The sequence below is a fragment of the Anser cygnoides genome, chromosome 19 (assembly GCF_040182565.1).
Source record: "Anser cygnoides isolate HZ-2024a breed goose chromosome 19, Taihu_goose_T2T_genome, whole genome shotgun sequence".
NCBI lineage: Eukaryota > Metazoa > Chordata > Aves > Anseriformes > Anatidae > Anser > Anser cygnoides.
In genome coordinates this window covers 7,042,046-7,066,783 of record NC_089891.1, presented here as the reverse complement: position 1 = coordinate 7,066,783, position 24,738 = coordinate 7,042,046, and the positions used below count along the sequence as shown (strand labels likewise).

Below are 24,738 nucleotides of genomic sequence, written 5' to 3'. Positions count from 1 at the left end.
CAATCAGGGACACAGAACCTTTTAAAGTAACTCAGCTTGTCAAAAGTCAGGGGTTCCTCCATGTTCCAAACCGTTGCACATACAGGGAAGGAACCATCACCACCAGAGCATGGCTTTTTCAACAAGATTTTTTTTTAGATCCTATTCTGACTTAAGAAAGACTTGGGTGAATGGAATAGAAATGAACAGAACCTGTCTAGAGAGCAGGCCTGTTCTCTGGGATCACACTATGCGTTTCTCCTACAATTAAGCTGTATTTTTTAATGAATTCTACTAAATATAAAAACTTTTATGAAGTTGAGTAAAACGGAATGGTTTCAGTCCAATGACACATAGTATGTATGTAAAATTAGCATAAATGAGTCACATACCTATTGCTAAGTAAATATTCTATAAGACTGACAACAAAGAAGCTATTTATAATTGAATCTGGGATTACAGCTAGGTACATTCATAAAGGCAAAAAAATACACCTTCTTTCCTGATACAAAAATATATGAAACAATATATTTTGGTCTTTGTGTAGGAAGTTTTAAATATCAAGTGCTAGATGAATTTGCCAGTGTTCATTTCCAATGTGTGCATGCAAAGAGCATGACAAGTTTAATTGTCTGGCTATCTGCCTTGCATGTATTTCTCTACTTTTTCCAGACTTTGCTTGAACTTGCACTTTTTTTGTTTTACAGTTCCCTCCTTTTGGGGTTTGGTGAACTCAGCTTGGAATCTTTGCTCTGTCGGGAAAAGACAGTCACCTGTCAATATTGAAACCAGCCATATGATTTTTGATCCCTTCTTAACACCACTTCGCATAAACACAGGGGGAAGAAAGGTAGGTGTTCTATCATGTTCCGGTATAAAAACAAGACATTAATAGACTTACAAACATTTGCTGTACTTTATATTTCTAAAGCATTTACACTTCTGTCTCAGTCGGATCTGAGGCAGAATAAGAGCAACGCAATCCTTTGCAAATTGTTCAATTTCATTCACCATTGGAGAGAGAGCAGCCATACATTTTCAGATGTCTTCTAGCCCATATTTATAATTTCACATGAAACTCTGCTGTCTGGAAGAAAAGCATCTCACTTTTAGAAACTGCGTGTTTATAATTAAATTTGGTGTTCACCCTGAATGGCATTTTAAAGCCATTATTCTAAAAGCGTTGTTTAAGATGGCCAGAACCTTCTTTTATTCATCTAAATCAGGATAACATTGCAGTAACATCATTTTAAGGGGTAGGAAGGGATGAATGACTTTATTTGTATTAAGAAATAAAGGGAACTGTGTGATTCATATCCAGGCACAGGACAAGCAGATAAACATGTTCAAAAAATAACCTGGTTTCTGTGTTCTGGAGAGTATTGTCACTTAGACTCATAGGAAGATTTTTTTTTTTATTGGACATATCCTGACATACATTAATTAGAAAATAAAATGACATTTATTTTAATAGATCATAAGTAAATCTCCAAAGATATTGGATCAGATGGAAATGATAGGTTGATGAAGACTTTCTCAGCTTAAAAATTTTTTTTTCAGATAAAATCAGCATGGTAATTCCTTGTTGAAAAGTGACTGACATGGCTGACTAGTTTGTTAAGCTCTGTTTCTGACCAATAATACTTTTTAAATGTTGTATATAGAAACCTTATCTTGCTTAAACAGATTTGGGAAGTTTATCTTAAAAAAATGAGGTGTGCAACCACAGTCATCTTGGGTTAGCTAATGCGTCTAACCTGTGGCTCAGGAACCTATGCATGCTGTTCAAACAGGCGGAGATTGGTGTCTGAGGTATGTGTACACACCAGAATACTACTGATAGGTCCTCATTAGTGATCTTTTTATACTGTATCTAAGTTATGGTAAAAGCTAAAATTTGTACAAGTTTTTTATTGTAGTAAAAAACTCAAGCTCAGTGACCTTTCTACAAGTTTTTGCAACTCAGATATTGTAGCGTTGTGCTAATACATGCATATAGGTCAAAGTAATTCACGAGAAATTATTTATGGCTATGAATTTAAAAAACACTCAAGTATGTGCATTTGTGCTTGTTGACTCAGAGCTAATAAGCAGAATTAAAACTTTTATATGTCAGTGTATAACTTAAAAAAAATGTGGCAAGTTAGGAAATCTAAACAATGAAAGCAGATTTGGATCCCAAGTATGTTTCACTCTTAATAGTCTCCTGTTCATACCAGTAGCATATTTAGGGACGTTTTACATACATGGTTCTTAAAATGATTTTCTGCATCGCTGAGGTTAGGTACTAATTCATTCTTCCCTTTTATGTTTACTAAAGAATTATACTTACTAAAAATTAGGGGTGCAGGCAAATTTTAGCAGACAGCACTGAAAGAATCAGCCACTTCCATTTCTGAGATATACTTTGTTCCAAAATTACCATGCTGAGTGAAATATTAATTTGAAATTAATTTGATTATCCTTAATGATTTTATATTTTTTTTTTACTAAAGAATACATTCACAGTATGGAAGTTTAAGAGCAATCCTCAAAAAAATGATGTATCAATTCTGTTCATCCAACTGGAGGGTTTATATTTTTCAAATCTCAAATTATTTTACAAATTAAACATCTTGTTCCTAGTAGAGTCTGTTAGTACACTTGGAAACAATCATTAGTTCCTAATTTTTCTGTTTTGTTTGTTTCTTTCCCTACGTGGGCATGTTTAAAATGGTATTTTAAAGATTTGTTGCTTATTCTATGTGGACAGTTCTTTTATTCAGTCCCTGTAACACAGAGCTTCTTTCCCTACGTGGGCATGTTTAAAATGGTATTTTAAAGATTTGTTGCTTATTCTATGTGGACAGTTCTTTTATTCAGTCCCTGTAACACAGAGCAATGCAAATGAAAAAGCGCTGTGACTTACAATATTGGAACTAGCAGAGACTAACAAAAGGTATTCCAAAATCATTTATCTTCTCCTGTTGTCTTGACAAATTAGATTTCTTCTGGAAAAAAATGTGAGATGGGAATTTGCTCTGTATAGAATCATAGAATCATAGAATATCCTGAGTTGGAAGGGACCCATAAGGATCATCAAGTCCAACTCCTGGCACCGCACAGGTCTGCCCAAAAGTTTAGACCACGTGACTGGTGCACAGTCCAATCGCTTCTTAAATTCAGGCAGGCTTGGTGCAGTGACTGCTTCACTGGGGAGCCTGTTCCAGTGTGCAGCCACCCTCTTGGTGAAGAACCTCTTCCTGATGTCTAGCCTAAACTTCCCCTGCCTCAGCTTAACACCGTTCCCGCGGGTCCTATCACTGGTGATAATGGAGAATAGGTCACCTGCCTCTCCACTCCCCCTCGCGAGGAAGTTGTAGATGTACTTCCCATTGAGCTTCTGGTGGTACATGTGCACGTAGACCAGGATTGATGTAAACTTCCTCAGAGAAAGGAGAAAATGGTGGTATTGTTACTTACTGAAGGACAGTAATGCTCCCAACTATGGTCCAAATTTCAGGGGAATATGCACGTTTTGCTTTATACACAGAAATGCATTGAGACTTTTCATTTTGATACAAAAAAAAAGCTGTATCAATTTTGCTATGTATGTAAAGAATGACATTTTTCAGGTTCTTTATAAACTACAGTATTACATGGGCATTGTCAGTGAATCAAAGCAAGGAGTTTCAGACTATTTAATGTCTTCAGCAGTTCTAAGAATTTAACTGGTTTTTATCCCATTTCAGGATGAAGCAAATGTCTGATTATTAATAAAATATCAGAAGCATGAAGGGCCTGGGAGATGTTATATCAGTAATGAGATATTCTTATCTTACAAATGTTATCCTGCTGCTGTCAAGCAGTGATAGCTTTCTATCGTGTTATGAGAACAGGATTTGTTCTAGTTATGGCTAATCTATTTTAGAGATAGTTCTAAAATGGCTGAATCAAAATGCTCCTTTAAGGAAAAGATTGCAATTTTATGCCTTAAAAAATCTTTTCTCATAGTTAAGGCTTCAGTGTGGAGTTGATTTGGCAGGTAGTATATTTATGCTCACTTTTTTGGTAATGTGTTTTATACGTTAAAAACTGAGGTGTGTTTCAGTTGGGCTGAAGCACATCAGTTTCAGGGCAATGAACCAATTGGTATAGCAGCCAGGGAATTTCTTAGACAAGACTTTACTGTGATTATGCTGTACACTAAAGAAATTTATGGAACTGATCCTAAGAAAAATGATGAATAAATAAAAAGGTGGTTGATATGGTTTCAAATCAAAGTTATAATAAACTAGCTTAAATACACAAGAGACAGGTAGTTGCATACAGAGACAAAATTATACATGGCTTGTGAAAAGGGAGCTGGAGGAGTCATGCCTTAGGAGAGCAGCTAGAGGGAAGGAAGTTTTCATACCAGTTACTCTTGAAACAGTAACTTCAAATTTTTAACAAAGATTTCTTCTGTTAACATAGAAATCGTTTTTATTTGAGTTCTGATTTTGAAAACCACATTTCTACTTTGTGTTCTTCACTTTTTTAATTAACTTAAGAAAGAACAGAAGAGATTCAACCCCAGGAACAGAATTCAAGCCCAGTCTAGAGCAATTCAAGTAACGTTCAGCTGGGCAACTTGCTCACACACTTAGTATTTCCTCTGAACTCTTTCATTCCCTACCACTGGTTTCTTTTGCAGCTTTATTTTTTGGGGCTGGAGAGTGTTGCTTAATTTCTGTAAACCAGTTACCTGTTTAGTTCTCAGTCTCTATAACAACAGACCAAAACTGTTCCAAACCATTTCCATTACTCAGTTTATCAGGACTGAGAATTTCACTTTACATTCTCACCTTTCTAGCCTCTTTCAACAGAGAGTTTAGTTTATTTCAGTATTAGTAGTGGAAGACACTTTAGTAAACTGTATTGAGGTATTCCTGCATTTTTTTAGACCACTTGGGGAAAAAATATATATATATTTTCGTGTTCCTAAAGAAAAGGAATGGTCTAAAAGGAGAGTATGAAGGAAGAACATTACTGTCTACCTACTCCACAGACTACCAGGAGCCTGTGGCCTGTTACCCAGCAGGTGAGTTGATACTTCTGACCTGAGGCTGAGAAGAAACTTCTTCCCAATCCATTCAGAAGCAAATGGGATTGCAGTGCAATTTACCAAATATATCTTTGATCCAATTTGCACAGTAAAGATCCAGTGAGCAACAGTATGTTGCTTTATATGCTGTTAAACCATTGCAGTGCAGTATCAGCTCATGCAATTTACAATTCAAGAGTAGTCAGATGTTATTCTGAATTGTGCTGTGTTATTTTGTATGTTTGTGCTTCTCCATTTCCTGAGAAAGTAGCTTTTCAGGTCCTCAAGGCTGAATATCATTGATACAGCTAATTGGATTTCAAGATCCAGAATCTCAGCACAAGATACTTAATGAGTTTACATGCAGATAAATTCCCCCGAAGAAATGCTGCTTTTGAGGAAACTCCCAAAGTTTCAGCTCTCTCTCAGGCCCAGATTTGTCTCTTGATTATCCATTTTAGTGAATTTAACATGCAGCCCTTTTCATATAAACAGCCCTTTTTAATAAACAATACAAACCCTTATTAATATGCAAATCACACTTCTCCACTCTGTCACAAAGGAAAATACAGTTTTACTTTCTCTACTTTTTTTCTTTGGATTCACATAAACACCAAGGCAACTAGCACAGTACAACAGAATAACTTCACTGCCGAGCTGCTGCAGGCTCGTGCCATTTTGGCAGCAAGCACTATGGATTTCAGTCTCTAAAGCAGGGCTTTCTGGACCATCACGTGTGTACTACTGTTAGTAGCAGATGAACAAATCTCCTCATTTTGCACTGACCTAGTCCTCTGCCGGGATTTCCTCCTTCATTCACCAGTGCTGGCAGTCTCTCTTCTCCAAGATCTCTGCCTTTGTTCCCCCAAAACTTGTTCCCTGTAAGTTCCAGTGGGTAATTTCACACTCACCTTCAAACTACATGTATGCCACTTCTGCCTTTAGATTTTTAAGTACTTGGCGATAGTGCACTTAGTTCTATTGATGGGATGTTAAGATCTCTTCAGGAAATCTTTTTAACCAACTAGCAGTTTTTTACCTGTTCTTGGCCATACTTTTTTCTCTTTTCTTTCTCCTAAAACATGTTAAGTAACAGCATTTGCTTTAGACGCAATGTGAATCCCTGCCAATTAATTAAACCTTGTCACGTAAGCAACGCCCTGTGTTACTAATCATTTTAGGTCACGCTGGAGGACTTAAATTGTTGTTTACAGCAGGTAAAGTTCTGTTTAAAATCACTTTGTTTTTAAGACAAGGAAGAACGTTGTGCCTGATTTTGACCTCTGGGGAGATGAACAGATTGATGTCTGCTGGCCAAGGGCTGTTAGATACATTCGCTGGCTCAGTGTACATAAATGAAAGTTGCTCAGTAAAATCCATAAGTCTGCCTACTTATAAGGGCATTAATGAATGCAATCACACATTAGTTAAATTAATGTATTTATAAATAATGGGTTCATCCTATGCATCACAAGATAATGGTAATATTTAGCAGTTTCTAAACTAAAATAGGGTGGGAGAGAAGAGATTTATGAATTGAAATCAGCTAATGGTTTCTCTGCCAGCTAGTTCTGATTCCACACTGATCAATCAATTCAGAGTATTACTAGCATTTTTCTCAAGAGTGCAATATATGACAACTGCCAAGCTTTGCTTTGGTGATTACTAAAAGGACAGATACTGGTGTGAACCATATTTCAGCACTGCAGGAATATAAAAAATGAATTGTTAGAAATGGTCCAGGAGGAATGGATAGCAATAAGACATCAATGTCATCTGTAAACTGATTTGTGATGAATTTTTAGAGAGCTTACTAATATGATGTTTTGATTTAGAGTGGCTTTAGAAAGTCAAAAGTCTGATGCAAACATCAAAAACTTTAATGAATAAAAAATGTGATACAGTATTGCTGCTTAAATGATTTCTAATACTTCTACAGCATTGCGTGTTCTCAGATATATTAGTAAGTGAACATGAAACTAGCACTTTAAAGCAACTGTTGTTTGTTAGTCCTCGTCACTGTTTAGAACAGGAAAAAAATTGTATCTTTTCAGAAGTACTTAGGAAAAAGCATTTATCTAGGTTCTAGATCTGTCTCTTTACAGGGTCTTCTGCTTCCTTATCACTTCAGTGATCCTATCTTAAGATTGAATTAATTCGGAATATGTGGGAACTCAGATGTGCATCTTGTTGTGTTTTCCTAAATTTTTGGTTGTCTATGATGGTGGAACACCACTGACATTGTGAAGGAGTTGTAAAAGGGCACTGGAATGCATTTCTACAGCTTCTTCATAATATGGAGGTTTTGTTGCTGCAATACAATTCCTCTTCTTGCCATTTAATCTTGTCCAGTGTCATAAAACAAACTCACTTGTCTGCCTTTGGAAATTTCCTAGGAAAGCCTAGATATGGCAGGAAGAAGTGATTTAATGGGATTATTTCACAATCTATATGGTACCCTGGCTTGGATCTCAGGATGCCTGATTCTGACAGCAGCATCTTTCAAATGATATGTCAAACTGTATCTCAGCTGCAATTATGTAGTAATTAAAAGCAACCCATGGTATCCTTGCAAAGGTGGTTATGCAAAACCTGGAAATGCATGTAGCATGCACTTCCCATGTCATTAACAGGAAAAAGCCATATGTACATATACAAGAAGGGGGCAAATCTACCCTCTCCTATGCTGATTTAAGCATGCAATAACTTAACTGAACAAATGTGTGGGCAGATACACCTCATACATTGTAGTTAGTCTGCAACATTCGTGGGATGTTTGAGGCTATTTGATGAAACCCTAGATAAAATTTGTGATGTTGTCTGAAACATCGAGGGGATCTGCTGATGTGGACAATGGACAGTAGAACCATGAGAAGGTTAAAAAGTCAGTGCTGTTACTGAAGCAGAGCTAACTGACACCAGCCATAGGTCTTGCCCACCGCTTTCTTTTTTCCTTCCTCAATTGTTTCTTCCAATAAATTGCTTTCAAGTTTCTAGTACCTTGGAGAGAAGTACCTTGGTGGCTGAAGTAGCAGCTGGCCTCCGATTTCTAAATATTTTGATATATTCAAAGGAATTTTCAAAAGTAAAAATTTGCTCTAAACGGTCTTTTTCTATCTACTAATATACATTGTGCTGTATTTTGATAGTATCTTATTTGGATTTATTTCATCATGCTCTTAAGTCTATTTATAAACCTAGATGTTTATTTCAAACCTTGTAGAAGTAAAAGTAACATATATCTTGTCTTTGTACTTGATGCTGTACTTGAAGCTATAACCGCTATATGAAAAAGCTGAAGATTTTTTTTTCTCTTGCACTGCTCACATAGTAAAGGTGTATAAGTCTCCTAACACTATGTACTTTAAATGGAATACAGTTTGTGTTTTAGCATTGTTAAAACATATTTCCTGGTCTCAGATTCATTCTTTCTCTTTCATTTTCCTTCCCTTTCTTTCTTTTCATTAAAAACATACAGTAATTAATGTATGACATTATATTGAAACCTATTAAAATATAATAATGTTTTCTTACAAGCAGATATTTTTGGAATAATATTAAATAAATGCTTTTTATAGACAGCCTGATGTAATAAATGGGAATGAATCATATCGATGTCAAGATATATGGAGAAGATACTAGCATATGTAAGATTATTTTTCAGCTGCCACTAGGTCAATTAAAGCAAAACACTTTCCATGCCAACCAGAACTAATGAGAATCCACGTACCTTCCCTCCTGGTAAATCATGGCCTCCAAGTTTTATGACTTTTTGTTCTCAATTCAATGGCAAAAGACTGCACTTTGGAAAGAAGCTTTTATGATCCCTGGTTATATATATTGGAGACTTTTTTTTCTAAGCAAATGTGTGATACTCGTTATATTGCTACCAGTGCCATGAATGTCCTTAAGGAAGGTGATATATTCTGAATTTTAAATAACTACACAGCAATGTAGCTAACATTATCTGTGTTTAAAAACAGCATTGCAACAGTTTCTTAAACATTTGAGAATAATTTATCTGGCATCCAACACAGATTTTCTTTTTTCTCTTTGTAATCAATGTAAGGCCAACTTGAACTTACAATAATTATTTTGAACTGTTCATAAATAATTCTTCTTCAGTTCTTCTTATTTCAATATTAGTTTATTCTCCTATGTGAGTTCAAACATTTGAGCTTTGCAGCTTCCTAGTTGGCAGGTGAGTATACTGCATAGCAGACAGTGCTTATGTAAGACACTACCTTGACAATGCACTTGGCTCTTCACCACTGGCAGTTGGTGGCAAGGCTGACTATTAGCCATTCAGCCTTTATAGCCTGCACCCATCGAATATGTGTTTATATTCAAGCCATTTTTCCTGAAGATGATTAACAAATTGCTCTGGAATTCTGTAATGGAGTGTAGCTGGGAATCTGTTTGTATGTGGGGGAACAGGAGGCTATGATGTATGCTACGTGTCTGCTGCCCATGTAGCCAGCAGATACATTTTGGCTGAAGATCTGTTTGTGGGTGAAAGGTGCTAAGTCAGCTTTCCAAATAGTTACGCAGACAGCAGGCACAGCGATAGCTTGTGGCCTGTTGGCTGCAGCTGTGAAGTATGAGCTGTAAGAGATCCAGCAACCAATGAACTGGAATCAGACACAGCCCCTAAAGAAGCTGGAGAAAAGTTTCCCTTTAGTTTTGTACATTAGGTCTTACTTTCATCCTTGATGGTTAAAGTTATGAACTGTGTTTTTGTTGAGTTGCAGCGATCTCAAATAAGGAAACAATCAGGAAATAACTAATCTGTTTGACACAGATTTATCATCAGGTCATTCACATAAAAGTTAAGAAAGTTAAGGACAAGTAAACCTGCTCTGTGGCTGGAGAATTAGCACAAAATAATTGCAAGACTGGTGCTTTTAAAAGTTGTTGTTTTTTTGTCTCAAGCACAGCAGATAACAGTTCTCACAGTTGCATCTCCTTACATTGTTTTATACTGAATGTAAGCAAGAAACCACCATATTTTTGGCAGGGGTTTCTGCCTGTCTTGCAACTGGAGTAGGGACTTTATAATAGACACATGTCAATTCTGCTGCAAGCTAGTGAAGACAAGGATAAATAACACTGCTGTCAGGGTGAAATACAAATTGCTGTGGTAGTCAGATATGCCATTCAGAACTTTGAGTGTTAGAGAGAAGTGCAAGTTCGTTGTTCTTCCTCCTAATACTGTTAATCACTGATTGTTGAAGGGTGAAGCAGGCAGTTTGCTTATAGATAGGAGAATTAATCAAGGTGTTTTAGAATTTGATGCCAGAAAGGAGGGTAGGGGCAAAAACTGAAACAGTGGTCAATTATCTATCACCAGTGAATTAGTGGTCTAATAATTAAAAACAAATCTGTGATCAGTAGCTCCTCATCCAACTGGGAACTGGATAGTGAAACAGTAGGGGTATTTAACCTGTGTGTCAGTCAACAGGCTGAGAAAAAAACATCAGTAAATGATTCTGAAGCAGGGGAAGAAAAAGTACACGAACTGGGGGCAAGAAATTGTTTTTAATGTAAGAGGCAGTATGTGTTACAGAGGACTGCAAGCTGTACAAGGAAATTGGAAAGAGAAAATAATCCTTTGCATGTACCCTTTTTTATTTGGGATATGCTGTTCCTGTACAGAAAATGACAGAAAATCATAGCTCAATGGTATTATTACTAAGATGTGTGGCAGCCCTCTGTGTCATGTAGGTAAGTGTTTGAATTTATAAATAGTTCAGTGTATGTACCTTTCAACTGAAAGCAATTATAACTAAATAGTTTTAAACCCAGCTTCTTTATCAAGTTATTGCTCATGTCCCTGAACGATACACAGTCCCAAACTGTCGATTTAAGTCTGACAATGGAAATCTTAGCTTCTAAACTGAAAAAAAAAAAGTTAAACTTGTCTGCCAAAAAACACTGGGGAGTCTGTTTTAACTGACAAATATGGAGAAGATGATTAAAGAAACATTTTTTGATGTCTCCTTTTCTAAACATGGATAAAAGAAGAAAGTGTAGAATTCTGGCACATCAGTAGAAAAATCCAAATACATAACAATCTCATTTTCATGAGTTTTCTCTAGAATCCAATTTGTCTTTCCTATCTCGGTTTACAACATTTGTCTTGAAAGAAAAATAAGTACGTTTATATGTATCTTTCTGTCTGTACGTGTATGAGACTCTCACCTTACCTTTTTCCTAAAGGCTGTATCCTATCATTCATCATTTCAGCAGTCAAATAAAAGTGAACAAGCATATAAGATTTCATCTGCAGTCTATTTTCCAGAATTTTTCAGAATCCAGAAACTCACTGTAAGACATTTGATTAAAGCATCAGTCTAAAGAAACAGCATCATCTGTAAAGAAAGTCAATAAACTGTTTGTTTTCTGAATTTATGTTTAGTCTCTGTTGCATCAGCCCCAGCTCTGAATAATGCTGTAAAATGGCTAAAGGGATGGCTTCTGGAAAGTTATCTTTAACTTAAATCTGTATAACTTGCATCATAACTTAAAACTATCTGAAGAAAGTTCATTTGGGTGCTTATATTCCCTGAGGGGATCATTTCACAAGAAAGTTGGAGCATCTGTAGTGACTATTAAAAGATAATTCTGTGTTTTCAAGAAAGATGACTCCTAGTTTCAGTGTCGCTATTATGAATTTGCAAGGTCTGACTATTTCAAAACTGCTTTTGGTACCAAGGTGAAAATGTACTTCATATAAATTTAAGTAGTGCTAATCTCTAGCCTGTGACACACCACCCAAAAGAAAAGAAGAAAAAAATCTACTGCACTCTTACTTACTTAACAACTCAGTGCCACCTGTCTCAGGGAAGCTGTTCAGCAGAAGAGGGTGTTGCACAGAATACACTTACTTAGATGGCACGTTGCCACATTGATCCATTAGAGATATTTATTAGGGTTGGGGGCAAGAAGGAGAAAAGTAGACAGGGATTAATAAGGACAAATTGTGACTTCCTTGGGATATGTAGGAAAAAGGAATGGGTGTATATCCTTTACTCCCATATACTTTCCACTGTGCCCCAGCAAGCAGCATATCAACATCATAATTAGCCACTGATAGCATTAAATCCCTCTTCTTGCATTCTGCAGTCCTCTGTTCCCTGCCACACAAACAGTGCAAAGAAATACATCGCAGAGATGAATTTAGATCACAGCAGCTTCCAGGGCTATGCCAAGGGCAGTACAGCTGTGCTGAGGTGGCACATAAAAGCTCCTTTGAAGACACTTTGCCTTAACTAAGGATTTAGCCTTAACTAAGTATTTCATCTAGTCCTGTTTCATCTAGGACTATTTCAGACCTCTACCCAAAATAGTGTTCAAATGTACTGTGCAAATAAGCCTTCGGAAAAAAAAAAAAAGAGAGAGAGATCAAAATGTGCATTACTTTTAGTCACACAAATGTCCTTTTGATATTATCAGAGCCCTTCCGTATAACTATTTTTGTGTTTAGTTTTGTAAAGCATATTATTTATGTGATGGACATTAATAGCTACTTTCGAGTGACTTCAGCTTTCAATGCAAATGTACATTCGTGATCTTTTCTTTCAGTGTGTTATTAAAAATGACAGTCTGCCATGGTTCCTATAGCCTGAAGACAGACTGGAATGTAAATCCCTACTTGACACATCTGGGGCCATTTACTAGGTATTGCTCAATTAGAAGTGCAGAAATACCGCTAAACAGGTCTCCCGGTATGTTGCCAAGGGACAGATTTGAACGCTGGAGAGAGAAACTCTGCACCCAGAACCTCACTACCAAGAAGGATTTGACATGGACAAAAGGCAGTGATATTGGAGAGATTCTCAGATTCAACAGATACACAACACTAAATCCATGCCTCTAAATCTCAACTTCAGGCTTAAACCTTTGGTGCTTTATCTTGTTTATATGACATCTTCTCGCTATAAGGAAGCTACTGTCTACCCATGACAAGATGGTTGTTGTATCCAGGCTCTATAGAACTTACACCAAACTACTTGGTGTAAGCGTATAAATAAATACAAGTATACTAGAAGAATATTGTTTGGAAGCATGGAGATGTATGCCAGCATCTGTGGTCAAATTTCAGATGGAATCATCGTCTCTTATTGTGCAAAGTTGTGTGCCATCTTAGTGCCCATTTGCTATCACCCAAATGCCCTTAGTCGCTGAAGTGGCTACATATTAGTGGAATGATTTTTGTATTTAGTTCGACCTTTTGGGGGAGCTCTCTGTGGCAAGAGGTTATGCAGGTTTTCTTTTAACACTAAATGTTCCATAAACAGAAGAAATAATGAAGCCTTGTTTCCTATGGAATCACGTTAGCTTCCTTATAGCTTCTGTCCCCTGTTACCACTTCACAAATCCCCTTCATTAGAAGGCAAAGGCAGCAGATGCTGTGGCTATTTCCAAGCTCTTTGTGCCAGCCATACTGCAAATGCACCTGCTGATTGCTCAGTTGACTGCTGCTAACAGCAATCTCTAATACCTTCATTTTACCTACCTTTTTCTAAGACAAAATATTTTGGTTCCTTCTACGCAGTTTCCCCAGAACACTTAGATATCTTCTTCTTTGTCAAAGTTGGATGAAACTGGCCAGCAAATACAGGAGTTACTGAAGGGAAAGTAGAAAACAGGTCAAAACCAGTTATTATTATTATGAATTATTTGTGGTATCATAGGCATCTTATTGAAAGCCATGTGTGTCTATGAAGGCAGGAGCTATAGAAGCTAGGGATTTATGCGCCAAACAAGAAATTTCAAAGGTAGATATATATTAAAGAAATTCTGTATCCTGTAGATTGCAGCTGTTAGTACTGTAGTTTTGCACATCAGTGTTTGGCTGCTATTTTCTCCAGCAGAAATGCATCGTTTTCAGTATCTTTCAGGGAGTGCAGCACTGGTAACTCAATATTTAAGCAAAATAAAGTCAGTAAACTAATAAGAATGTAACATTGCTTGTACAAAAAATCTTAACAGCATACAAAAGATTTGTGTCTTGTCCAAGGAGTTTTCATCTGTTTAGAAGATCCAGCAGCGTTTGAACATATATTGTGTGCTGTCTTCTTACGGTTGTGATAAATTCAAGTCAGGGAGCTAAGCATGACAAAGCTTTCTGGGAACCACTGCAAAGGTGGTAAGAATGTGTAAGGACTACAATACTCATCCTGGGCAAGGTCATACCTGAAATCCTCATACAGTTATGTGATAAGTCTCACAGGCCAAAGGTGCACTACAGGAGAATCTGCTTAGAAGTACCCAAGCTAGTTCAGAGAAGAACAAGCAAAGGTATCAGCTCAAATAATGAAAATTGGGCAGCTGAGTTTCAGGTACTGCCCAGCTGGTCCAGAGCTCCAACAGAGCCATGGTGGGCATCTCTGCATTGGTCTCCTTGGTTTGGGGAAAACTTCTGCTGAAACAGCTCAGGGTATTTGAATGGACTGATATTTTTTCCAAATGTCAGGTTCTTTAAATGCTATTTGAATTTGAAGGTTTGCTCAGTTCCCTTTAGAATTTCACCGCAAATATCATCAAGATGTTTATATGTGTCCAGCCGCTTTATCACCTCCTGTTCCTGCTCTCCCAGAACAGTGCATAGGAAGAGGAGAAATCATTTCACACAAAGAAGTCTTAGACCACTTTCATGATAAATACTTGCCACTGCAAGTGAAGGCATAATACCCTCATGAAAGACCAGCCTTTCCTGTGCTATGACTACCATACTGTATGCATTTCTGCCTGGACTGTTAACAATTACCTCTCATCCCCTACAATCAAAGCAAAAACTATAAAATCGGAAACACAGCTATGAATATATTCTTGACAACAAACTCCAAAATTTCTGTTCATCGAAGCCTGTGCGAATGAAAACCTCTACAAGGCACTTAATAAGAACCCAGAAATCATTGTGAGGGAGTATTTCACTTGCAGCTACATCTTTCTTTGGGTAAAAACTTGTTTCATTTGCAGATCTCTGCTAATCATGAGGCATTCTCAGTCCAGAGTCTTTCCTCAGCTAGTTCTGGGCTGATTATCACATTGACAGGATTAAGCATTTTTGGCCAGCGGATTTTGCTCATATCCTCTTCTACTTAGCCTCATCTTTTCCTGAAAGTATTTTAGCTGTAAAACCACATATCCATTTCAACATCTAAAATCATTTGTCTAGTATTGTTTGTCCTTTAGTACACCATAAATATTCACATGAATAAAGGGATGTGCAGTGAGCCATATACTAAAGAGATTCCTAAAGAGAAGAGCTACTGGGAAGTGCAAAATACATGCCAGCTCTTAACTTTTCTTCCTGCTTCCACCAGATACCATCTGTTATCTTCAGTATGCTTGGGACTACTCTTTTCCTGTGAGCAGCATAGAGGTGATTACTGGAGAAAGAGCCACGCTGTTGAGCTGCAAGCTGGTGTGGTGCCGTGTGGAACTCTGCAGCAGCCTTTAACTGAACACTCCACACATAAATTAGGAACAATATTACAGCATCTGGTGTACGTAATGGGAGAATAAAACAGCTGTGCTAGATGAAATATTGAGTCTGGCAAATTATTACAACATAGTTTATAAATATTACTGTTAGTCTGGCTGCAATTACTGTTTAATAGGTGAGGAGGCAGAAAGAGAGAGAAAGAGGCAGAAAGAGAGAGCAGTTCTGCATATCCAGTGATATGAAAGAGTGATATATCAGCTGAGTCCAGATTTCCTTAGAAGGTAGATCTCTTGAGATACGATGGAGTCACTGTCCTGTCCAACCAGAGTGTCAATCAGTCGCATTGGCACAGTGGTAAAGCAGTTTATCAGATAGAACACAATTTTTCTGTGATTGTTCTCGAGTGTTTGATGATGGAGGGAGTTTTAGTAACAAATCCTCTACTATAATCTTTGGAGACAGTTCTTTAGATAAAACTGGCTTCCTCCCAGGGATGCATCAGAAACTTCTGGGTAGCAGTTCAGGAGAGGTTTTAACTGCCCTCCATAATTACAAATTATAAAACCAGTTTGGTCCTTAGAGACTTCTAAAATGAATTGGCAGGCAGAACTGAATATTATCATGGCATTATTGGTGATACAAAAAGAAATATAATATTTGTATGACATTTTTGAGAAGAGGGAAATTATAGGCAACAGCTTTGGATCAATACACTATCACCCACTTATCTTCCTGACACCTTAAAGGGAAGAATTGTTAAAGCAGTGTAGGAAGAAATTACATTGTCTTGTAGAATTTGAATCTATGCAAACAGTAAATTTATTTTAAAAGCTTCCAGGTTGTGGGGATATTTTTTTTTTGTCATTGCCATCATCTTTCTAAACCAACAGCTGTACTAGATGAAAAATTGAGTGTGTCAAGTTATTACAATGAACTTTATAAATATTACTGTTAGTCTGGCTGCAATCATTTTTTAATAGTGAAAGAAGACAAAAAGAGAGAGGAGTTCTGCACATCAAACATTATTAAAAACAATGATACTACTGTACAGTGCATGAGGACCAGCATCCAATTAGAGCTGGCAGAAACTAGCTGCAAAGAAAAGGGAAACTGGAACAGCAGCTCCAAAATGAGGATAGTTCTCATCTCAAGATCTGCTATGGTAGCAAGAGCCCACAAACATTAAAGAGATGCACTTTGCAATTTTTCGCAAAATGAAAGTTACATTTCATTACATTTTTATGGTATTTTGAGCCCAATCAATAAGCTTTACTACCTGCATCCTCCATTGTCTCATTGCAGCTAAGTGGGCGATCAGCTTTCTTTCTTGATGTTCTATAGATACGCAATCACACTTTATTTAATGACTAAAATGGACACTTTTGGAGATAAAGGATTCTTCAATTAGATATATAATTGTTTGCAGCTTATGCAGCTTTTATTGAATTATTATTGAAAACATAATTTCATGCTTGGATAAGTGGTAAATTTAATTCATTTGCTAGCAAGAGATAGTAACAAATATGGCTTTACCAGTATGACTTCTAAGAAAGGAGAGGAAGTTCAGTATAGCTACCCAACAAGTAGGAATTAGCTCTAAGCACTTGGTTTGCTTTTCTACATTCACTGCTGATGGATTTAGAAATGCAGGAAAAAAAATGTTCTATCAGAAGTAGATAGTGTGGTTACAGTTGTAACCAAAAGCTGTCACTTCATTGTAATAATACATGCAATGAAGTCCTGTGAGTACAATTTGCATCCCAATTTGTTTTGGTAAAATGGAATTACCACAGGTTTTGCTTTTGGGGGTTTTCAGAGCATGGATGAGTCACTGAATGGGCAAAGGACTTGCAGCTGTTTATAGGATTTCATTAGCCACAACTAAAAATTTAGCATCTTCCTTCCTGTAGATATGTACATATCTATGCAATATTTTTACAAATGTGTGCAAAAGTCACAGGGAAAAGGCGAGGACTATTCTTTGTTAAACTGAGGTCAGTGAGAGATGTATGTATATAGACTAGGTAGAAGGTGAACCCTCTTCCCTTTCTCCTTTTCAACAAAAGAACTCAGCTAGATGAAGCTATGGATTACCTGATGTAGGACTGACAATAGTCCCACTTGGAGCAGGCAGGAGGTTGGACTAGAAAATGCCAGAAAGCTCTGTCAACCAACATTGCTCTGAGTCTGTGTCTGTTGAACAGATTCCGGCTGCTTTAATTCTAGTTTCTCTCCCAAAACATTGACTAGTATTCCTCTGCTTTAACACAGACATCTAAAAATACCCTGTGGAAATGCCTGCCTTTTTTTTTTCCTAAGAAAAACCTAGCTTTTTAGATGGCTACAGTTAAAAAAATAATTATTTTCCTCTTCATTTCTTGAATATAAAGTAGTTCAGACTGTATTTGACAACTCAGAGTAAATGCATTGTAAATTAAAGGTAGCTAGACAAATTTTCAGTGAATTTGATGAGATGAAAGGATGAAGCATTCACTGGAAATATATTTTCTTCATAATGGATTGGAATTTATGGAAACCCGTGCTGAATTTGCAATTACACCACTTGTTTAGCATTTGTAACACTACTTATTTCAAATGTCATAATTTTTAGCTTACTAATTCAACTGATCATCTTATAAGCACAGTGAAATTACAATGAATATATTTATTTATTTTTCCTGAAAAAACAAGATGATTGAATTATTTTTGCAACATTGCACAATATAAACATGTATTGCAAGATTTATGGCTTTGACTCTTACTGGCTGAGCTAGTACTATTTAATTTAAAAGTCCAAGTCCCTTCATGTAGTGAGTAACCAGAATTAGACACTGAAATCCAGGCTCCATCTCTAAGAGACAATAGTGCCTTGAGATGATTAGTATTTAAAAAAAAGACAAAACAAAACATAAAGACACACAGGGGAACAGTAAATTCATAACTTTTGAGTAAGAATTGGCAAACTGCTTGTCAATAGCTGTAAAATGCCTTCTCTGTGGGAATATTTCAGGACATTAAAGACAAGGTCATTTTGCCCAGCATGTTTCTCTCAATTTACAATTTATGTCAGTTTTCTCTTCCCATTTTTAATGCACTTGAATTTGTTGTTTTTCTTCTTCTCCATAAACAGTGGCCATGCAGAAATCAAAAATTCTAGTGATGCTAGATATTTTTTGTGAAATAGAGAGGTAGGTCACAGCCATTGCTTTGATGTTATGCTGGCTACCACTTTGTATCGGTGTTACCAAACTCAGCAGCAACCCAGTTGCTAGATGCTTTGATATTATTTTCTTAACCAAAAGTAAAAGTACCTGCAAAAAAACTTTAAAGATATCTGAACTTAATTCAACAATCTCTCTCTGCCTTTCACAGGAGCAAAAGCTATTCTTTTTTATAAAAAGCCTTTGATTATTTGTCCCTGGTCTTGATATCCTTTCAGAAGGTGCTTTACAAACATCTCTATTGATAAAGGAAGTGCTCTATGTAATACCACATTTTTTCATTTAAATACTTAATCAGTGTTCTGCTTTTTTATTATTATTTTTGCATCTGTTTTAATGCACTTTAGCTGAAGCCTTCAGAAGTACACGTGTCCTTTATTAGCCTTTCTGTCTTTGTCTATCATGATCATAATTTTCTTTGAATGCCTACGTCATTCTTTGATAGTTGCATATGAGATTGCCAGTGTGGCTCTCAAAAACAAGGGTGCATTTTAAAGGATAACCAGAGTGCCTGTGAAATCATTTCACTGCATTACTATAGCTTATCTTTCTACTTTCATAGTCTGTAGTCCCCATATGGATTCATTTCATCTGTGCTTGCACATAGCTTTCATACCGCCTTGTACCCTTACATCATTTGGTCTGTTTCGACTCACCATAAAGCCTTATACTTAAAGGATAATGTTCACGATGGGGGAAGTATACAAGGCAATAAACAGCTTTTGCAGGTGATTAAACACACTGAAGCAAAGCTGAGGCATTTGAAAACCCCAAAAGCTGTTTATTGTAAGCAAGGCTACACGTCACAAAGAGAAGCTGTGCTCAACAAGCCACAATGTTAAATAAAAGCTTTTCTTTACCTTGTCTTGCAAGGCCTGGGAAATTTTGTAGTGCTGCCTTCATGTAACCGAATAGATCCTTTCCTTCTCATTTTTAATAACGCGGGTGGCTTTCATTGTGTCAGATATGGTGTAACAGGAGATAGTTCCAGTGTAGTTGCTTGGGATAAAAGCAGTAAAATGCCTTTCTTTAAATCACCGTGGAGGTTCTTGATGATAGTCCTTGCCTCCTCTCCCCACCCCACAAGAGGCCCCCTTTATTCCCAACTCCTTTTTTTTTCCTCTTGTTGCTACTCCCTTTGTCTCTGTTTCATGCTTTCCTTTTTTGTTGTGTTGTTTTGTTTTTGTGTTTGGTGGGTTTTTTTTCAGTGTTATCTTTACCTCTACTTTCCTCACCACTTCAAAGATTTCCTAAGAATAATGCTGGAGCCAGAAACATTTAGTCACTTAAAGGAGGTGGTTAGAAGCAGGACTGTTATGAGCCACAATATTTTCAATGCTAGGGAATCTCTGCTACACAAATTGCATCGCTTTTGTAATGCTGAGTTACCAAAACCTGAACAGCATTTTAAGCAATTAAAATTTACTAAAACATATTATTATCAAGAGTATTTGCTTTAAAATCTTTTTTTTTATTATTATTCCAACAGAAGGTCATTTGATATACTCTTACATATTTCGGTGGGTCTCCCTATCAGATACAGACAATCTAACTAACTGCACTTGCAATTTTTCAGCCCCAACTTACTGGCACACATCATAGTACTTACATATTACCATGACTATTTGTGCAAGTTAGACACTTACGTGATACTATAGTTAACAGCTAGCACAAAATGCGTAACAGAAAAGTAAGTCATAGGTCAGTAACTCTCATGAAACGTCTATAATTTCATACAGTATGAATGGAAGGAAGCTTACAATCTGAGGAAGGAATATGTAATATTTTGGAGTGGGTGACAAAGACAACCTTTTTACTGTTTATTGCTGTGAATTACAGCACAGTGTTTCTCATTTATAAATTTGCCCTTCTATCTTCTACAAAAGGCAAATATGAAAGGAATAATAGAATTTTGGTAACTAGCTTAGATTGAAGCCATATGCTGCAAAACAGAATTTATCAGATGAAGTGATAGTCAGAAAAAAATCTGGTTAGCAATTCCAAATAGCAGCTGACTGAGGATTTTGTCTTTCATCTTGTCCTTTAATCACTTCTACAAGAGTAACATTTTTTATGGAAACTAATATTTACCCATACAAAAACATTCTAATAGTATTTAAAAAACTCTGTACATTATATTCTTGTCTCAGATAAATGCAAATCCAGTGTAAATCTGGATTTGTACCAGTATTACTGAAACACAGATCTATTATTGAATATCTTTATCCATTGTGCCCTGTTAACTAAAGCTAAAAGGCCAGATCCCGAATCAGTAAAATTGTGGCTAAATATGGAGACGTGACATTCTTTAGCCTCATTGAGAACCAGGAAGATCGATCATTTACATCATGGTAGCCCTTTGGGGAATTTGTAAGAACTGGATGCAGATGAATACCCTGTTTTTTGATGACTCCTTGAGAAGGCAAATTCAGAGCAGACACTCTGAATAATAAGAAAAAACACACACAGGAAAAATGTGTTTAATCTACAGTCACTGGAATACATTCAAAGGTAACTGCTCATCCACAGATTGTGCTGTACCATTTCTGGAAAACATGCACATGTTGTATCTGCACAAGGCAGAAAAGATGAAGTGCAGAAAGAGATAAAAGTCACTGAATGTGAAAAAAATATAACTGGCAGATATTTGTGTGGATATTCTGGGAAGGTGGGTGTCATCTGAAGATGTGTTAAGTATTTCACCCATAGCATTTAGAACTGGAAATAAGAGTAGTGAGAGTAAAAATATTGACTTTCCTTTAGAAACCTCCTTTCCTTCTAAAAGGAACATGAGTTGTTTGTTCCCATTTCAGTTTAGGAAAGAAGCTCTCACAGACTGTTTTGAATTTTTTCTCACAAAGGTTAATCTTCAGTCTCTGTTCTCTTACTGTTATTTTACCAATCTCTGTCATGTATATCAATTAGCTTTTTTATATTTATTGTATACTTTCAAATATACTCAGAATAATAGATGGAACATGTTTGAAAGAAATAGAATAGGATAGGAATTATTTTATAATTTTTAAATCATTTTGAGTTAACCAAAACTGTTTTTGTAAATGGATATTCTCCTTTTTGCTGAAAATCAACATTTTTCATGCATGCATTTGACTAGTGGATTACATATACCTAAAAGAATGCTTTTTCTGACGAGTAGTCAGAAAAATCAGATGCTTTTAGTGGGAGTTTTTGTTCGAAATAAATTTGTTAGGGCTCTTTTCTCCATCGTGCTTTCCATCAAAATGTTTGTCGCTCACTTTAATTAAAAACATGAATTCTGAAAAGCATGTACTTTATTGACTATTTTCTGAACTACGGGGGTAAATATCACAGTAAAGAATGTTTTCAAGAGAAATAAAGGTATTCTATTAAAACATTTTTTTCTGAAGCATAAAGCCATTTCCATTACAGAAACTTCAGAGGAAACTTTCTAAGAGGTCTAGGACCATTTTTTTAAGGTAGTTACATACCTAATGAGGATTTACAAATGTTCTAAACCCCATTTTCATTAAGGGAAGTTAGTGCCAAAATGAGTCTGTCTTTCAAAATCACTTCAAGAGCCTATTTGTATCTTAAGGACTGAATTACTTTTAAATTCTGACCCTTTGACTTCTGTGAAGTAAATGATCACTTAAGGCAATGTTGTCCTCCACTAGATTAAATAGACATCCAATATTTTATCTTCGTCTGAATGCATTTTCACTTCAGCCACAGTTAATATGAAGTATATTGCATTTTGTATTTGCTGTGTGAAAGGATGATTGATTTATTTCAGATAGTTTATAGAGTATTTTTTTATTCGCATCAGGATCTCATCTATTCCTTCTGCATTCATATTTTATAGCACTTTAACTGATTGATTTGATTTGACTCAACACTTTGACAGTACCTTTGGCATGGAGAGTGCACACATATAACACAAATCATTTACTTGATTCACTTCTAAACTATTTATCTTACCCTTAGGTTATTTTGTGAACTTACGGCCTTTTGGTTCTGACCAAATTAACCAGGCAAATGCGGGTAAAACACAAGTCCCAAGTCTCCAGGTGTAAATGCCTTACTAACTTACATGTCTTATTTAAAGTGCTGTACAATATGCTCATGTTCATAATAATGCAGCAAAGGCTTCAGAGCTTAGGCCTGAAGTTGTCTTACTTCAGAAGCACCTTTTGGTGCTTGTTTGTCTCTGTCTCTCACTTTCCGGACTGAAAGGAACAAATCAGGTCTGGCATAATGGTTTCATTTCTGCTGAAGTCAAAGGAGCAATACTGGCTCTCACCCATGTCAGAATTTGCCAATTTTGTGATGCAGAAAGGCAGGATAAATTTTTATTCCCAAAAGCTTGCTGGTTTATCAGCAATACTTGAGGTAACTGTGCTGAGAAGGCAGAAACAGAGCATGAATCTGTGCTCCCAGAGGCAGACATTTTGCACTATCCTTCCTCTATATAGAACACCTTAGAACTCTACCATACTCATAATTTGTGCTGATCATTTACAAACCCTTAATAAACTACTCAGAAATGGAGCCTAAATATAAATTCTTCCCCAAAAAGGTGTTTAATTTTTTTTAGGACAAAAAAAAAAAAAAGTAAATCTGGGTATATTTTATGACTTCTTTCCTTTAATCTGTTACGTTTCCTTTCCTCCATGCTCCTGCATGGTCACAAATAAGGAGAGTTTTGGTGCACCCAGGTATTATCAGAAGATTTGATCCTTCTGGCAGAAAAGTTCCTACTGCTTTTCACAGTTATGAGTGTTCCTCTTTCATTATAACTCTTCCAGAACTTTCTCAAAGTAAACTTACTCAAGAATAATCTGGCCTTTGTGACTGCTCTCACGCATATACCTCGTGTGCTGTCTGTGATACAAATGCAAACCTCAGTTGTAGCTATATTAAATGTAACTACAATAGAGCATAGTACTGCAATCCCTGAAGTGAAACTAGCTTAATGGAAAGTTGTGGTGAAATACACATCAGAAAGGAAACTAGAATGGAAACTTCATAAACTTTAATTTCAAAGACTAGCAGCTGCCCTGCATACATGCATAAAATACCTACTCACTTCAGTGAACCTGATCAATTGCACTGTAATGCTAGTGTTTATTTATACAAATAAATACTATAGGATTTTTTTTAATAGAAATTGATGCTTTTCTTAAAGGTGTAAGCTTGCAAAGAAATCGTATGGTTAACCTTAACATCAAGATAAAATTCATATCTCTTTATGGCTCTGACTTCATAGCTTTAATATACATATTATACAGGTTGAATTAGTAACTATTGACTAGGACTGCTACCCCAAATTGTTACTTTATGATTCTCCTCATGGATCGGGACTGTTTTTTTGTTGTTTTTAACCTAAGGGCTGGAGGACATTCTTTAGCTAAAACCTTTGTATCACAAGGCCAAAAAACTGACAGTGACTGTGTGTTTTCTAGGTGTCTTCTTTCTTTACAAATCTTATTTTAAGTTTGATCTCTGGCTTCATGGCTTACAAGCATGCTAAAACTACTTTAAATCTCAGAGAAAGGTAAAATAAAGTTCCAAATAACAGGTTCTAAGTTCTCGAGCTTTCTGTAGTAGATGTGCTGATGGTGGATGACATTTCTCTGACTGAAATGCTTTCAGCATCTGGCTTTTGTAAACAACAAAGGCCGTTCTGAAATGATTGTATTTGGGCTATGACCGAAGCTATGCGGCTGTTATATTTACAGTACAGTAGATGTCAAATAACAGTCAAAGTAATTTGGGCATCACGGGAAATAATAGGAGTGATTCTAGTGCTTTCTGTGAAAACCTTCAAATTCCCATTTCATTAAAAATTCCACTCTGCAGCTGGTAGCAGAGATTACTAGGTTTCACCATCTGTGCAGATTAATGTTTCCTAAAGGAGAATGAATGCAACAGATGAGATGGCTGGCTTTTCAGATAAAACAAAAACCCAAAGTAGAATCTCTTTTCTGACTCTTGCATCTCACACCTGTTTCCTTTTAATCACATGACTGAATTGTTTA

General features: G+C 36.3%; 1 protein-coding gene across 4 annotated transcripts in view; it reads left to right on the top strand.

The window, feature by feature from the left end:
* CA10 (carbonic anhydrase 10) overlaps window positions 1-24,738 on the top strand; it is a 201,084-nt gene that overhangs the window by 78,985 nt on the left and 97,361 nt on the right. For all 4 annotated transcript variants that reach the window (XM_048064456.2, XM_048064455.2, XM_066980306.1 and 1 more), the window contains one exon: window positions 687-829. In XM_048064456.2, the coding sequence (XP_047920413.1) occupies window positions 687-829 (143 nt within the window). The remainder of the gene's footprint in view (window positions 1-686; window positions 830-24,738) is intronic.